Source organism: Petaurus breviceps, unplaced genomic scaffold, assembly GCF_028583685.1.
Source record: "Petaurus breviceps papuanus isolate PSGF00001 unplaced genomic scaffold, PetGlider_PUasm1.0 90683, whole genome shotgun sequence".
NCBI classification, from domain to species: domain Eukaryota; kingdom Metazoa; phylum Chordata; class Mammalia; order Diprotodontia; family Petauridae; genus Petaurus; species Petaurus breviceps.
This window is the reverse complement of record NW_027187308.1, coordinates 7307190-7324673: the sequence shown is the minus strand read 5'-3', so window position 1 is coordinate 7324673 and position 17484 is coordinate 7307190. Positions and strand designations below refer to the sequence as shown.

General features: G+C 39.9%; 1 protein-coding gene across 2 annotated transcripts in view; it reads left to right on the top strand.

Moving 5' to 3' along the window:
- Nucleotides 1–17484, top strand: part of LNP1 (leukemia NUP98 fusion partner 1) — a 65010-nt gene that overhangs the window by 21513 nt on the left and 26013 nt on the right. For both annotated transcript variants that reach the window (XM_069065366.1, XM_069065364.1), the window contains exon 2: nt 16343–16534. In XM_069065366.1, coding sequence (XP_068921467.1) covers nt 16379–16534 — 156 coding nt within the window. In that variant the 5' untranslated portion in view covers nt 16343–16378. The remainder of the gene's footprint in view (nt 1–16342; nt 16535–17484) is intronic.

The window sequence follows — 17484 nt, the reverse complement described above, 5'->3', positions numbered from 1 at the left end:
CCAAGAAATGAACTTGCCTGATCACCAGAATAGACAAAACAGAAATCAAGGATTCCATGAGATAGCAAGAAATATTAGAATGAAATCAAAAGACCGGAGAAAGAAGAAAATGTAAGATAGCTAAATTAAAAAATAACTGGCCTGGGAAACAAGTCAAAGTTTTTAAGTCAAAATCAAAGACAAAAGTAAAATTTCTAAAGAATCACTGAATTTCCTGAAAATCATGATTTTAAGAAAAGTCTGTACACTACATTTCAAGAACTAGTAAAACAACCAAAAAACTGGCCATATATATTAGAATTAGAAAGCAAAGGTAGAAAGAATCTACCCACTGCCTCCTGAAAGTGTAGTGCATAAATGGATCGAGACAGAAGATCCCCGAGATTAAAATTTGAAGTGGATTTTATTATTACCGAGGGACTGCTGGGGTCACATACCCAAATCAGACAGTAACCTGGCATGAACAATGTGCCGGTTTTTATAGAGATTACAATAGTCAGGTTATGTAAGCTGAAATTACAATGAATGATTGGTCAGTGTATATTTGAATTTTCCAGAATTTTCCTATGCTGAGGTACAGGGAACCCAGAATATGGAGATGGGTGGTGGGGGCAGGGAAGAATGGAGCAGGGATTTTACCTTAGGCTGAATCCCCCCACCCAGATCAATTAGGAGAGGGAAGGGAGGGGTAAGTTAGGCTAAAATGCCTGTTTACAGATCAATTAAGGGAAGGGAAGGTGGGGTTGTGCTCAACATTCTCTACTCTTTTTTTTTTTTGTAGGTATGTCAAACTGACACGACTGGGACCACATCATCTAGGTTATCCAATTCCATTCCTAAAGGATGGGGGGGGAGTGCGTACCTGACAATTAGCAATTTAACAGTTAATAGAGACTTCTATAATCAAGGCCATAGTCTCAAGGAAGGGGAGGGGGCCACATTTTTCCATCGGTCCTCTAGTTGAATTTCTTCAGGAAAGAAGCTGTCCCAATAGAGGTCAGGTCCGGATTCTTGGGAAAACAATCTGCATCTGATGTTGTCTTTTTCAGATTCCAAGGCTCAGGGGATGATCCTTATGACTAGAGTTCAAATGTACAATACAAGAGCTCCCAGAAACACAATTTTACATATAAAGGTCCAGTTTTTAGCCATGCAAGACTAGGTTCAAACAAATAGTTCAGTTTTCCTAGCCACACAGGGCTAGGCTCAGTTAATACAGTGAGGTTTTTCTCACGATTTTACAAAATGATATAATTACATTGTCAGGTATGATGAGGGATGGCTCCCAATAGGTTCAGCAGGAACTCTGATCTTATCTAAGACTAGAAAACCTGCAATAGCATCTGGAAAGACTTCAAGGTCTCAGGCTTAATTGGAGTGAGAGTTGTAGAAGTTTATTGTTAGCTTCTATAAGAAGCGGGCAAGAGTCCTTTAGGGGACCTGCAAGTGAGAGGGGTACAGGCTTTTACTTTTAAAGGGTAGGGCTGCTATTGTCAGGGCTGACCGGATGGAGGGAAGGGACCTCAGTGCATAGATAAAGGTTAGAGCTGACTGAGAAGAACTTGTGACTTTAGTGCATAGATAGTTTAGATGAGATTTGGGCCAGACCTGAGGAGATATGAAGAGATTAAGTAAGAACAAAGGAGTTACAAGTTGTTGCCTTGGCAGAGTTTGGATAGGGGAAAGGGGCAGAGTTTGACAATACAAATTGCAGTTACAATTGTACAAACTGGTTTTACAAATTGATTTAGACCCCAGGTACCCCATCTAGGTACATGTCACCAAGATAACCAAGAAAACTTACATACAAACTATACAAGAATCATAATTAACATACAATTCCTTGTATCCCAGTGATCTATTTCATTTAAGCAACACTTTTAAATCCCAGATGCCTCATGTAGTTAAAGAATTTAAAAAGGAGTTTTGCTTCTCTAGTTCAGATCGAGATGACCAGATAATTTTGACTTGTCATAAATTAGTACAGTTACTTAACATTAGAGCCATATTTTGAAACTACAGAGAATTTTCAGTTTATTTATCCTTTGCTATTTCTACCTTTCCTAAATCCTGTACCTGGTATAGGAGTCCTTTAAAATATGAAAAACCTTTTTTTAATTGATTTCATCTGCCCTTTATAAAATTATCAGACAGATGCATTAACAAATTAACATTAGCTTCACCCTTACCACTATCTTATACAATCCTTGTGCTAAAATCCAAAGTCCATACCTCTGATCTTATTCCCAAATATGCTCAAATCATGAATTCACATAATAGGAAATTTTTAAAACCAATTTTATAATCTGTATTTAATCCTAGGTGTCATCTGGCCTGATCCTGTTGCTCTCCTCAAACTTCACTATTCTGGTCAATCAGGCATCTATTTCATTACTTTTTGCCTTATTACTAATCATCTCCTACTTTGAAGGATGTCATCTCTATATTTATTCATTTATTTGGCCCTGAATCTTACTTCTCAGTGAATTTGCTATAGAATAAGAGAGGGATAAAGTCAAACCTTGCCAGAATGAAAACTTCCTTAGCCTAGTTTGATTCCAGGCATGCATCATCTCCACTAGTCATTCAGAAAGCAATCAGGTGCTGAAAGCAAGGTTTAGGCATAAATAGGTGGGAGGTTTCCTTTTCAGAAAGAAAAGGCCCAATTGGGAAAGTCAGAGAGATCCCACCTGGGCAGTGTCCCAGGTTGTCCCCAAACTTTTCCAGGCACAGACATCCACTTTGAACAGTTCACAGCCTGCAGCCTCTGCCATCCCATTATCGGCTTTTATGAAGACTCCTGTAATCAAGGCTTAGAAGAATAGTAAAATTTACAGTCCCTCAAATTATTAAATAGCAAATAACTATGGACTAGTGTCCTTCAGATAGGGCCATCCAAAATTTGATTGAACTGTTAATTACAAACTCAAGTTACAAATCTTTCTGCCTTCCCAAAACTTCCTCATGCTCTCTCAACATACTTCTAAAACTGATTTCAACTATCTGGAAACAGGAGGGGCAGGATAAACCCCATTTGTCCCCTAACCTTATCTGCTTTGTTCAGCTTTTCATAAATAGACTTTAGAGATAGTTTGAATTAACCTGGTGTTAAAAATGGTATCTTTTCTTTTCTCTCAACTAAAGTAACTCTGATTAATCTAAATGTCAGGTACCCAAGTACCCCATCATTCCAAGCACCTGATCATTCCCCCCTTTAAACAGGTGGGACCCAAAGTCATTTGGGTAGATCTGTCTCTCATATGGGGCTAGGTCTGTAGCCAGAGGCTAAAACATGGCTGAAGCCAGGTCCTGCCCACAAATTGTTTTCTGGGACACCTAAGCCCTCATTTCCACATTCTAGGTTTTACAAAACTTAGAAGAGGATTCACTGGGTCTTTTCTTTACATAATTACCAATAAGTAGTTTTTCCCAAGCATACTATTGTAAATACTTGATTTATGAATTGAAACTTAAAAAGGAAAACTTAAAAGTGAATGATTTCTTAAATTACAACATTTCATAATATCGTAACTGATAATCTGATATGGTCAGAGTACTTCATCTGCTATCATTTTCTTGCCCTTGTTCCTCTGACAGTATAATTCTTAATTTAACAGCATTTAGAGTATAGGAAACTGCTTCTATTATAACATTCATAATACCAATGTTTACCAGTAACAATATCAGAAACAATTATGATGTACCTAAATTTAAACTTCAAATCAAAATCAAGTAATTACCAATCTGGTGATCTTAATTTAGTAATTTCCAAATTGCTTTCAAGTATTTACATGTAACCAAAGTAGCATATAAATAGGACCTGATTACAGCTGAATTTCAAAGGAACCTTTGAGTATAGGGAACTAGGTCTGGCTATTCCCTTGAAACCTCTTCAGTAGGCCTCCCTGAAAATATACTGAGATTGAGTGTTTACCTGTTTAATTTTATCATTCAGGTATCAGTTGAGTGGATTGTTGAAAAAGACCACCCTATTCCCCTCACATTCAAGCAGTCTTCACTGTTACTGGCTTATCTAAATGCTCTGAGTCCTTGCCCATAAATCAGTAATGGTGGATAGTAAAGAAGGCTCTATTTTTCAGGTTATTATCAGTTTTTGGAGATGAAAGGAACTTCCTATAATATTTAGTGAATAGAAGTGCTGGGAAAGGAAAAGAGAAACCATAAAAGCCAACAGATATTGTGGATATGCTAGCATTGCTAGAGGCAGAGGAGTGTTTTGGGGGAAGAGATGGTGTACATGTTCATAACTCAATAGGGGCAGCTGAGTCAGAAGAAGGCATGATAAACCCCATATATTCCTATGCAAACATATCTGCAATGGTGGGACTAGAGAGAGAAGATAAACTTCTGCAGTAGCATTAAACTTCTGAATAATCAGGTTAATTTAGACAAATGATCAATTCTAGAGCATTTCTGGCATTTTGGTTTCCTGTCATCCAGACTCCCTTGTAGCTCGGAATTTTCTTGACACTCAGTGTCCAACTCATTTCAACTGTTAGGTCTTGATGCTTCACAAGACATCAACATAAACGAAAAAAAAATCTTGATTTTTCTTTCTTTTTCCAGGTAAGATTACTTTAAAAATGCATTAAGAGGGGCAGCCAGGTGGCTCAGAGAGTAAGAGCACCGGCTCCAGTGTTGGGATGACCTGGGGGTCAAATCTGGGCTCAGATACTCAGCACCACACCCAGAAATAACTGGCCATGTAACCTTGAGCAAGTTACTTAACCCTGATTGCTTTAAAAAAAATGCATTAAGGATGCTACATCATTATCATCATCATCACCATCATCCTTATTGCTGTTGTTATTCATATCACTGTTACTTACCAGTGAATGGTTTGAACCCCCTCTCCCTCCTACCATAATAGAACTTTCCTTTGTACCATGTTTCCCCGATAATAAGACCTATCCCGAAAATAAGCCCTCCCCTTACTGTGTAAGATTCCTCTAAAATAAGCCCTCCCCCGAAAATAAACCCTATTGAGATTGCTACTGTAGTGAAGGTGATCCCCTGCGCTACACGCTACATTACGGTACCCTCTGTATGCACCGTCCCCCCCCCCCCCGTGAAACACACGCCGCGCTCCCGAGCTGCATCCAATCAGAGCTGCAGCAGTAAGCGCGTCATCCTATTCTTCTCCAGTGATTTGCTTATTGAATAAAGGTACATTTTTTTGTTCACATTTACCTGTTTATTAAAATTGCTGTCAATGTTCATTAAAATAAGCCCTCCCCTGAAAATAAGCCCTCTGGTGTTTTTCTGTCCAAAAAAATAATAAGACAGTGTCTTATTATCGGGGAAACACGGTAACAAATAGGTATGGTCAAGCTGAATTAATCAACACATTGGCCATGTCTGTAAATGTATGCCTCAACTTTATTTATTCACTACCTTTCTGCCAAGATGTGGAAGAAAGGCTTCTGAAATCAGATCGATCAGTGCATTGTTCAGAATTGTGAAATTTTTCAATGTTGTTTTACTTTTCTAGTCATCATGTAAATTGTCTTCCTGTTTCTATTTAGTTCATTTTGCATCAGTTCATAGGAGTCTTCCAAACTTTCTCTGTTTTCTTTATATTTGTCATTTCTTATGGTGCAATAATATTCCATTGTGTTCATATAGCATTGTTTATTTAGCCATTCCCCAGCTTATGATTCCCTTCTTTGTTTCCAGTTCTTTCCTTCCACAAAACTATAACTATAAATATTTTTGCATAGATGAGACTTTTCCTTTGTCTTTGGACTCTGAGTAATAGTATCTCTGAGTCAAAAGGTAAGTTTGTAACTTTTGAGGTAGAATTCTAAATTATTTTTTCCTGAATTATTAGACCAATTCATAATTCCGCAGAGTGCATTTATTGTTCTTGTTTTCCCAGTGCCTCCAAAATATTCTGTTTTCTTCTTTTTGTCATGTTTGCCCATGTTTCCAGCTCTATTTTATATCACCAATATACATTCTACTTTCTTATAAGTGGTCTATTCTCCATTCAGATTGAACTATCCTTCCCTCCTCCCCTTGACACGCCCCCCCCCCCCAATACCCTGTGACTTCCTGCATCTAGATCTTTGCTCATGATTTTCCCTCTGTCTGGAATGCCTTTCTTTATGGTCTTCATCTATTAAATTAAATAGTGGTTTCTCCATGAAGCTTTCCCTAATCCTTTCTGTCAATAACAATAATTTCTCTAGGACCTGGCATAGTACTTCTTTTTTAACCTTTCATGTATTTGTAATATGGGCTGTGGTTGCTTCTGCCCTTATTGGAACCTCTCCAATGCAGCTTAAAATGTTCTAGCTTGTGACAGTAGGCAATTGAAGCCTCACTGGAAAGTTTCCACTAAGGGCAAATAATCCCTGACTATACTAATTTTCTCTCTCTCTCTCTCATCTTCCTACAAGCCTCTTAGTTGCACTAGGCAATGATCTTACCTTGATATGTTTCTATTTTCTCTAGTTCCTTGCCCAGTGCTCTGCACCAAGTAGTATGAAATGTTTGGATGGTGTAGCGGCAAGCACCCCAAGCATCCCCAGGATTGCTGCCAACACAGGTTCTTGGATCTGCTTTGATAAAGGAAAGCAACTCAAAATGGGTTAACAAGCTTACTTTATTTTTTTTAAGTTTTTTTTTTAAAGCAATCAGGGTTAAGTAACTTGATCAAGGTTACACAGCCAGTCATTTCTGGGTGTGGTGCTAAGTATCTGAGCCCGGATTTGATCCAGGTCATCCCGACCCTGGAGCCGGTGCTCTTACTCGCTGAGCCACCTGGCCACCCCAACAAGCTTACTTTAATCAGTCAAATATGTATCGTTTACCTAGTTCAGGGGAAAGAGGTCAGCACCCCGAACTTCAGAATATACAGACAGAATTAAAGACAGAAACAGATCAAGTAGACAGATTTCCAAACTGTCCAACCATTACATCCATACCAAACAACATCTGGGTTTCAAAGCCGGGGGGGACTGGACAACGGCTTCCCAGAGTTTCATCTGATCAAATCACAGAACACTTCTCAAAGTGAGCCCCAAAACAAAGCTACACATCAGGGCTTATATAGCCTTCTCCTGGCTCAGAGAATGTAACAACCTTATTGACTCACTGGCCAATCAAGAAGTATTTACTGAAAAACAAGCCTCCCACCCTAGGCTCCAGGTGCACTTTAGCCTAGGGGCAGGGAAGATTTTACAAATTTACATTCCCATTACAGATGGCATCTATGATTTTAGTAAGGAACTATCAGTGGGGAAATTTCCTCTACCAATGCAGATCAGCATCTGCTTTGCAGCTCATAGTCTTAGACTATTATTGCTAGTGGAAATGAGAGTTTAAGTGTCTTGTGCTGGGTCAGAGAGCTAGTGTTTGTTAGAGACAGAATTTGTATCTAGAATTTGTATTTACTGAATTTGAGGCTGGTTCTTCAGGTTTTCTATTCAGTATTCCAGACTGCTTCTCTAGCACAGAGCAGTCAATCAGTAAACATTTATGAAGGGCCTACTTTGTGCAAAACACTGTGGTATGTAGTAGGTAGGCATTTAATTATGTTTACTATTGTGTTATTTTTTGTTTTGTTTTGTTTTGTTTTGCTTTTTGGAGGGCAATTGGGGTTAAGTAACTTGCCCAAGGTCACATGGCTAGTTTTTGTGTTAAGTATCTGAGGCCATATTTGAACTCAGGTCCTCCTGACTCCAGGGCCAGTGCTGTACTCACTGCACCACCTAGCTGACCCTTTACTATTGTTTTTAATGATATATCTCAATAATATACATTAGATCAAGCATCACAGGGCTCGAAGGAAATTAGGCTATTGCATAAGAATTTAAATAAAAGTGGAAAACATGATCATAAGTCTTGGTATTAGACTTGAAATGGACTTGGAATTGATGCTATTTGCTATATAATGATATCAACATATGTGATAACATCAGCATGAATGATATTGGTAAGCATCAAAAATGCAACTATTGTCAAATTATTAAAGAAACCCAAGAAGAAAAACACAGGAGTCTAAGCATGATATTACCTGTTCCAGGTAAACCATTTGCTAATTCAATTAATTATATTTGAAATTTTATCAAAGTCTTGGAAGGTTCCTGTGTTTCTACATAACACTCAATTCCACTATTTTCCCTAAGTTTGTAAGTCCTTAATTTCTTTCTTTTTTTTTCCATTTTTCAAACGCCTTATTAACTTCTGATTTACATCATTCATTTCCGCCAGATTTTGAGTTACAAATTTTCTCCCCGTTTTTTCCCTACCCACCTCCCCAAAATAGCAGTCCCACAGCATACCCCTTCCTCCAATCTGCTCTCCCATATTTTCTCCCATACCCCTTTCATCTTTTCCAGTGGATCTCTATGTCCCAGTGTCTGTATATCTTATTTCCCAATTACATGTAAAATAGTATTAATAATAGTATATATATATATGTATATATATATTATATTTGAGTATTTGATTTTAAAACTTTGAATTCCAGATTCATTCCCTTCCTCCCTTGTCACCCACCCTTACTGGGAAGATAAGCAGTTCAGTATAGGTTGTACATGTGTGGCTAATACAAAACAATAACATAGTAGATATATGTAAAAGACTGACTATATTTCCCTCCCTTCTATCCCACCTCCCACTTGTTCTATTCTCAACTTTGATCCTGTCACTTTTCAAAAGTGGGTGTTTCCAACTTCCCTCCCCCCCAGTCTGCCCTCCTTTCCATCATCCCCCCTCTCATCCCCTTCCCCCCCTACTCTCCTGGAGGGTGAGATACCCTATTTAGTGTGTATTTTATTCCCTCCTGAAGCCAAAATTAATGGGCATAAGTTTGACCCATTCCCTTTTGCCTTCCTATTCTTCCCCTCCATTGTAACCATTTTCCCTTGCCTCTTCTATATGAGATAGTTTACCCCCATTCTGTCTCTCCCCATCTCTTCTCATTATATTCCTCTCTCCCCTCTTAATTTCACCTTTTAAGTATCATCCATTCCTGTTAAATTGGTCCTGTGCCCTCTATCTATGTATACCTGTAAACATATATACACATTCACATATGTATTCATATGCCCATATACCCTCATATATAGACATATATATTTCTATTCCCTTCAACTACTGAGAAAAGTTTCATCAGTTACAATTGTTGTTTTTCCATGTAGGAATGTTAATAGTTCAACTTTGATAAGTTCCTTATGATTTCTTTTCCCTGTTTACCTTCTCATGCTTCTCTTGCTTCTTGTATCTGAATGTGAAATTTTCTATTCAACTCTGGTTTTTTCATCAAGAATGCTTGAAAGTAAAAAAATAAAAAAATAATAAAGGTAAAAATTAAAAAAAGAATAAATGAATCAAAATTTACCAAATATGTAATAATAATAAAAAAAGAATGCTTGAAAGTCCTCTGTTCCACTGAATGACCATATTTTCCCCTGAAACATGATACTCAGTTTTGCTGGGTAGGTGACTCTTGGTTTTAATCCCAGCTCCTTTGACCTCTGGAATATCATATTCCAAGCCCTTCGATCCCTCAGTGTAGAAGCTGACAGATCTTGGGTTATCCTGATTGTGTTTCCACAATATTCAAATTGTTTCTTCCTGGCTGCTTGCAATATTCTCTCCTTAATCTGGGAATTCCAGCACCTGGCTATAATTTTCCTAGGAGTTTTCTTTTTGGGATCTTTTTCAGGAGGTGATTCTTTCAACCTCTATTTTGCCCTCTGGTTCTAAAACATCAGGGCAGTTTTCTTTGAGAACTTCCTGGAGAATGATTTCTAGGTTCTTTCTTTGATCATGGCTTTCAGGTAGTCCAATAATTTTTAAATTATGTCTCCTGGATCTATTTTCCAGGTCAGTGGTTTTTCCCATGAGATATTTCACATTGCCTTCTATTCTTTCATTTGTCTGGGTCTATTTGACAGCATCTTGATTTCTCATAAAGTCATTAGCTTCCATTTGCTCCAATCTAATTCTGAAGCAATGATTCTCCTCATTGAGCTTTTGAGATTCTTTTTCCATCTGGCAAATTTGGCTTTTTAAGGCATTCTTCTCTTCATTGCCTTTTTGAGCCTCTTTTGCCATTTGAGTTTGTCTATTTTTTAAGGTGTTATTTTCCTCAGTCAGGCTGTTGACTCTCTTTTCATAATTTTCTCTCATGGTTCTCATTTCCCTTCCCAGTTTTTCCTCCACTTCTCTTATCTGCTTCTTAAGGTCCTCTATAGCCTGTAACCAGCTGTAATGGGAATGCAAATTTGGAAGATCTTCCCTGCCCCTAGGCTAAAATGCACCTGAAGCCTGGGGAGGGAGGCTTGTTTTTCAGTAGATACTTCTTGATTGGCCAGTGAGTCAATAAGGTTATTACATTCTCTGAGCCAGGAGAAGGCTATATAAGCCCTGATGTGTAGCTTTGTTTTGGGACTCACTTTGAGAAGTGTTCTGTGATTTGATCTGAATTCTGGGAAGCCGTTGTTGAGAGTCCCCCGGCTTTGAAAAACCCAGAATGTGGAAACCCAGATGTTGACTGGGTATGGATGTAATGGTTGGACAGTTTGGAAATCTGTCTACTTGATGTTTCTGTCTTGATAATTATGCCTGTATACTTTGAGGTTCAGGGCGCTGACCTTTTCTCCTGAACAAGGTAAACGATATATGTCTAACTGATTAAAGTAAGCTTGTTAACCCATTTTGAGTTGCTTTCCTTTAACAAAGCAGATCCAAGAACCTGTGTGAGCAGGCACCCTGGGGACACTGGGGTGCTTGCTGCTACAAAATGGCGTCACGAACAGGATCTGCAGAGTAAAAGGAAAGTATGGGGGTTGGGATAATCGTTTGTCTGTGAGCAGGATCTGCAGAGTAAAAGGAAAGTATGGGGGCTGGGATAATCGTTTGTTTCCCAGTTGTAGTAGCTGTGACTGTGGAGCCATGGACCAGGAGAGAAGAGTGGCCTTCATGCAGACTTCGCTGAGCTGAGAGCGGGAATGGTGAGCTGCCTGCATCGGGACCTGGGCAGAAGCCAGGAGCGGCTGCCGCCTTCGGGAGGAGAAGGAGCCCAGGAGTTCGGAATTCAGCCACAGGAAAAGATAAGAACTGAGCAGCAAAGCAGGGGCACTGAATGTGTTTCCTGGCTGCATCCCACAGTTTGGGACCCAGGGGGAGGTTGGACTTGTGACTATGGTGGGTGGGATGAAGTGCCTTGGATCCCCAGGGACCCCACCTTGTTGGTTTTGTTGCCCAGCCCCATCTCTGTACTTGGAAGCAGAGGCTGGAGCTGTGTGAGGGGAAGGACATCCCCCTCCCCCTAAAAGAACTTTATTTGGCCTCTTGTTTTCAATTGAAGTGATAATACAATGTACATACTTTGTGTTTGTTTAAGGCCCAGTGGCCACTTTGGTAACTTTAGTTCTGTACTTTGAAAATGTGACCTAAGAAATGTTCAGAGCTAATTCAAAAGTAAATTGTCTATGCTATGGGCATGAAAGATCTTGGGGCCGAATGTAATGGGAATGCAAATTTGGAAGATCTTCCCTGCCCCTAGGCTAAAATGCACCTGAAGCCTGGGGAGGGAGGCTTGTTTTTCAGTAGATACTTCTTGATTGGCCAGTGAGTCAATAAGGTTGTTACATTCTCTGAGCCAGGAGAAGGCTATATAAGCACTGATGTGTAGCTTTGTTTTGGGACTCACTTTGAGAAGTGTTCTGTGATTTGATCTGAATTCTGGGAAGCCGTTGTTGAGAGTGCCCCGGCTTTGAAAAACCCAGAATGTGGAAACCCAGATGTTGACTGGGTATGGATGTAATGGTTGGACAGTTTGGAAATCTGTCTACTTGATGTTTCTGTCTTGATAATTATGCCTGTATACTTTGAGGTTCAGGGCGCTGACCTTTTCTCCTGAACAAGGTAAACGATATATGTCTGACTGATTAAAGTAAGCTTGTTAACCCATTTTGAGTTGCTTTCCTTTAACAAAGCAGATCCAAGAACCTGTGTGAGCAGGCACCCTGGGGACACTGGGGTGCTTGCTGCTACACCAGCTCATATTTTCTTTTGAAGCTTTTGGTGCAGGAGTTCTGACTTCACTGTTCTCCTGTTCACTCTTCTCCTGTTCCATACTTTGCTCCTTTTTGTCCCCCAAGTAGGAGTCTAATGTTGGAATCTTCTGTCTGCTTTGTTTCCTTTGCCTGGTCATGTCACCCCTCAGTCACTTGATCCCTAGGCTTTTTGTTACAGTAGGACTCTGCCACCAGACAGGGGAGCTTTCGTCCCAGATGCTGGGGTTTTCTAAGCTGCCAGAGGTATTAGATGGGTGCCCTCTCTGAGGTCTCCACAAGCTCTGGCAAGCTGGATGCACACCCCATGACCTCCACCCTAGACTGCAATCCAGATCCAAGAAGGTTAAAGCAAGAGTGATTACCCCTCAGACAGTTGTTTGGTCCCCCTATACTCTGCATGCCAGGAGCTGAAGCTGCCAAGTGGTGCTGGCTGGCTGTGAAGACGTCCCAGCGGCTTCTCGCCCTGGGGGTGAAAGTCACACACTCCCACTTACTGGGTCCCAAAGTCCAGACTGCCCTGACCTCTCACTTTGTCCTTTGCATCTATGTGTTGATAAATCTGGAAACACCCACAGCTGCTGCTTATCTGGAGTCCCTCCGGCTGGTGGCTGGTCAGGCCTGTCCTGGGGCTAAAGCCTTGGAGTGGGGCTGGGCACGGCTCCCAGAGCACTGTGCTGGCAGATTTCTGCTAGCCTGCCGGACTGTCCTCATTGGGAGGTTAGCTTCTCTGTATCATTTTGTGGGTTCTGTAGCTCCAAAGTTTGTTTAGAGTCTCCTTTTTACATGGATTGGGGAAGGTGGAAGCCAAAGCAGCGGGGAGGTCCTGCTTCTACTCCACCATCTTGACCTTTCCATTTCTTTTTTTTTTTTTTTTAAAGCAATTGGGATTAAGTAACTTGCTCAAGGTTACACGGCCAGTGATTTCTGGGTGTGGTGCTGAGTATCTGAGCCGGGATTCGATCCAGGTCATCCCAACACTGGAGCCGGTGCTCTTACTCGCTGAGCCACCTGGCCGCCCCTAAGCAATTGGGGTTAAGTAACTTGCTCAAGGTTACACGGCCAGGTGTTTCTGGGTGGATGCTAAGTGTCTGAGCCCGGGATTCGATCTCCAGGTCTTCTCAACACTGGAGCCGGTGCTCTTACTCGCTGAGCCACCTGGCTGCCCCTAAGCAGTTGGGGTTAAGTAACTTGCTCAAGGTTACACGGCCAGGTGTTTCTGGGTGGATGCTAAGTGTCTGAGCCCGGGATTCGATCTCCAGGTCTTCTCAACACTGGAGCCGGTGCTCTTACTTGCTGTGCTACCTGGCCGCCCCTTTCCATTTCTTTCTTTAAAAAAAAAATTTCACTTTTAGTTTACAATATTCAGTTCCATAAATTTTTGCCTTCTAAATTTTCTTCCCCCACCTTCACCCCATGGCAGCATGCAATCTGATATAGGTTCTACATATACCTTTACATTAAACATTAGTCAAGTTGTAAAGAATTATAACCAGTGGAATGAACAATGAGGAAGAAGAAGCGATACAGAACAAAAAAGAGAGAGAACAAGTAGTTTGTTTGTTTCAGTCTGCATTCAGACTCCGTAATTCTTTCTCTGGATGTGGATAGCCTTTTCCATCATGGATCCTTTGGAGCTGTCTTAGAAACTTGTATTACTGAGAAGGGCCCAGTCTATCAAAGTCATCATAGATACAATGTGTCTGTCTATTGTGTACAATGTTCTCATCCATTTCTTTCAAGTTTTTGACATGTTCAAAGAAAATTTGTATGTGGCTTGGGTCTGCATGGGAAAAGTAGAAGAAGCCAGTGGAATTCCAGTGAGAGTTAGAATAAAGAAGCTAAATCTGGAGAAGGAAGATCCTTTTCCTAACTGCCTCATTTCTCCCTGTTTTCAGGTGTGAGTATTGTCCGAACAATTGTCTAGAGGGTCCATAAGCATAAGGGCTTCTTCATTGAACTTCTGTGTATTTTTTCTAGGAAAAATCCTTTTCAAAGTGTTTGCTCAGACCCAGAATTTAAACTTAGGACATAAATAAACTGGGCCAATAAGGTTTTTGCATTCTGCTTCTGATGGCATTTGTAATATTCCACATCCATTGTCCCCCACCTCTGTGATAAAGGAAGAAGGGAACATTTTCTAAATTCTTCTCTAGGGCTAATAATTATATAGGCTTAGGTCCTTCTTTATTTCTTTCCTTCTTTTCCTCCCTCCCTCTCTCCCACCTTCTCTTCCTCCTACCTCCCCTACCTCCTTTCTTCCTCCCTCCTTTTTTCTTTCTTCATCCTTCCCTTTTTTTCCTTCTTTCCCCCTTCTCCTTCTTTCTTCATTATATATTTTTTCTTTTCTTTTTTTGCTTTTTGGAGGGCAATTGGGGTTAAGTAACTTGCCCAAGGTTACATGGCTAGTTTTTTTGTGTGGGTGTTAAGTGTCTGAGGCCCGAACTGAACTTGGGTCCTCCTGACTCTGGGGCTGGCGCTTTACTCATTGCTCCACCTAGCCACCCCCATTATATTTTTTCAAAGTGGATTCTTTCAAAAAATGTTTGCTTATGATTAGAATTGAAATAAGATACAGATGAGTAGGGCTAGTACAGTTTGTGCAGGCTAGTAGCAATATCTCCTAGAGTAATCTATTTATAGAACCACAGGCTTATAGAGCTGGAAGACGGTACCTTGAGATGTCATACAGTTAATAGAGATGACTGTAATCAGGTCTGTGCCTAATCCATCTCTGACAAGATAAAAATCTATGGTTTTTGTAAGGTTACCTAATGAAGAGGGGAAGTCCATAGCATTCCTTCATCTATTCAAAGATCTAACAGCCATGACTGTTATTATGTTTTTCCTTATACCTAACCTATATCAATCAAAAAGCATTTATTAAATGTTAACTCTGTTCTAGGAACTGCATTAGATATTAGGGATATAAAGAAAAAAAAAGGAAAGAATTCCTGTCTTCAAGGAAATTATATTCTATTAGGGAAGACAACATGTACATATTAAAGAATAAAAAAATAAATACAATGTAAATTTTGGGGGCATTATCTACTAGGGGAGAGGGAATCAATACAGGGTTCATGCAGAGGAAGCATTTGCTTAAGGAAACAAGAGATTCTGAGAGGCAGAATAGAAAGCATTCCCATAATGGGGGACTTGTCAGTGCAAGGGTACAAGAGAAGAGATGCAATGTTATAAGTGAGAAACAGTAAACTGGTTGGTTTGGCTGGAGAGTTGAATGCATGAAAGAAAGTAAGGTCTGACACACAGTTGTAAAGGCTGGTTGGGGTCAAGTTGTGAAGGACTCCAAAAGCTAAAAAAAAGAGTTTATATTTGAGGCCTGAGGTGTGGATCCTTCATGTTGAAGCTGAAATGGGATTCTTCTTCTCTGAATTTATCCCTGCCCTCTGCATATCTATTTACAAAAACAAAACAAAACAATAAAACTATAGTACTCAACCCCTTAGAACTTAGGAATTTGTCCTTCAGTTGCAACAGTCAACCTTTTCAAAGGTTCTTGCCTCTGAGAATCTGTCTTCCCTTCCGTTTATGTTTGTGAAGACTGTGGGTGCAAAGAGTAGGGAGACTGGCAAGGAAGGAGGTAAGAGTCTAATTTTCACTTCTATGCCACAGATCAAATTCTTTGTGGAGCACACTTCCTCCACTTTATCTTGAGAAAATAAACTTAGAACCCTTTCCCAGAAGACTTTGATTTTATCTCACAGAGTTGTAGTGAGGAAAGTGCTTTTATATGAATTATTATAGTTATTTGCATTAGCCAGAATCTCTTAATTTTTCATTAGCAGTAGGGAATAGGGAATGAATGACTTCCTGATGCAAGCTGTTCATCTTTCAGGCTTGGGTCAATACATGCATTCCTATACTTTCCAACTATGGCCCCATTTCCAAGCCAGCCTACACCTTCCAGGCATGTTTTAGCTGGTAGCACTCCAATGTTATTGACAGCTGGAGATGCATTAAATAACTGAGTGCATAGGAAAACAAGCAGTGGACTGGGCTTCCCACCCTTAAGGCTATGTAGCATAAGCATCCCCGTAATGAAAAGATTAAAAAGCCTCTTGTTTTGAAAAGGGGGGAGGAGGGGGAGCAGGTTAACTTATAAATAGACACTGCCTGAAGCTCCCCGTGGTGCATGTCATTATTTTATAAATCTTTTTTTTTTTTTTAAGGATCTCATTATCAGAGACCAATTGGAAACTCCACTCTCTTTTCATGTTTTGGAGAGATCTTGTTGGAGGTCTGTTTTATAATATTTGCTTCTATCATAGTGGGTGACAAACTCTGCTGTTTTGAACCGACTGTGCATGGAAAATGAAGATGATGATGATGTTTCTTTTGCCAAATGGATGAGCAGCTTTTGGGGCCATAGCTGGATTGATGAAAATGAGAGAGAATTAAAAAACCACAGGGATCGCCGAGCCCAGGATATCAGAAACAGAAGAACCTCCCTGCCTTGTCCAGTAAGTTGTTGCTGCAGAACAGATGTGGGGGAATAAAGGAAGGGGGTTGGTCCAAAGTAATTTTTAAAGACATTGTTGACGTGGCCAAGTTTTCATGGCCTTAAATGTGTTTCATTTAATCTTTTTTTCCTTCTCTGAACTCATATGAGCTTAGCCCAAATCTCTCCTCTCTGAGATGGGAAACCAGCAAAGTTTTCTGTATGGACACAGTGTCTTAGGAACAAAGCCCTGACTATGAAGCTAACAAAAGGGAAATGATTAAGTGTAGTCACCTTAAACTTCAGAGAGAAATAGAAGCAACAGTTCTAGTCTTGAGAATGACAGTACTCTATAGTTTTTACTGAGAGCATCACTGTTTGTTATATGGTAGTATAGGTATTATGTAACCTCTTGTGACACCAATAATCTGGAAGGAGCTCTCCATTCTAAGTTTCTTCAAGGCCAAAAGATATTGGAGATGTATTGGGGTGGGGAAGGGAGAAAAGGGGAGATTTTTTATTTTTAGCACTAGGTTCCCCTGAATTTAAGTTTATTTTCTCCTTTTCTTTTCTCAGGAAATGTGAAGAATAGTTAGCCTGTTCAAATAATAGGTTATCTTTCAGACCCATATCACTTATCAGATAGTGACCTTGACAAATTTCACTTAATTTTCTTAGGTCTCAGTTTTCTTATCTATAAAAAATGAGGGGGGTCAGACTGGATGATTTCTAAGTTCCTCTGCAGATCTATCTTTCTTTGATTCTGTGAGTCTAGGCTGAAAAAGCACTTTACTCTTGTAGATTAACTTTGTCAAACTTGGCTTACAGTAAAGGAAGTTATCAGAGTGCATTTAAAAAAAATTCCTTTTTATTTTTGTGAACTTGAAAACATTTAACACATATGAACATCTCTTTAAGCAAAGAACTGAAAAAGAGTATTGCATAAGAAGGCTTGAATATGTGGATGTTGGT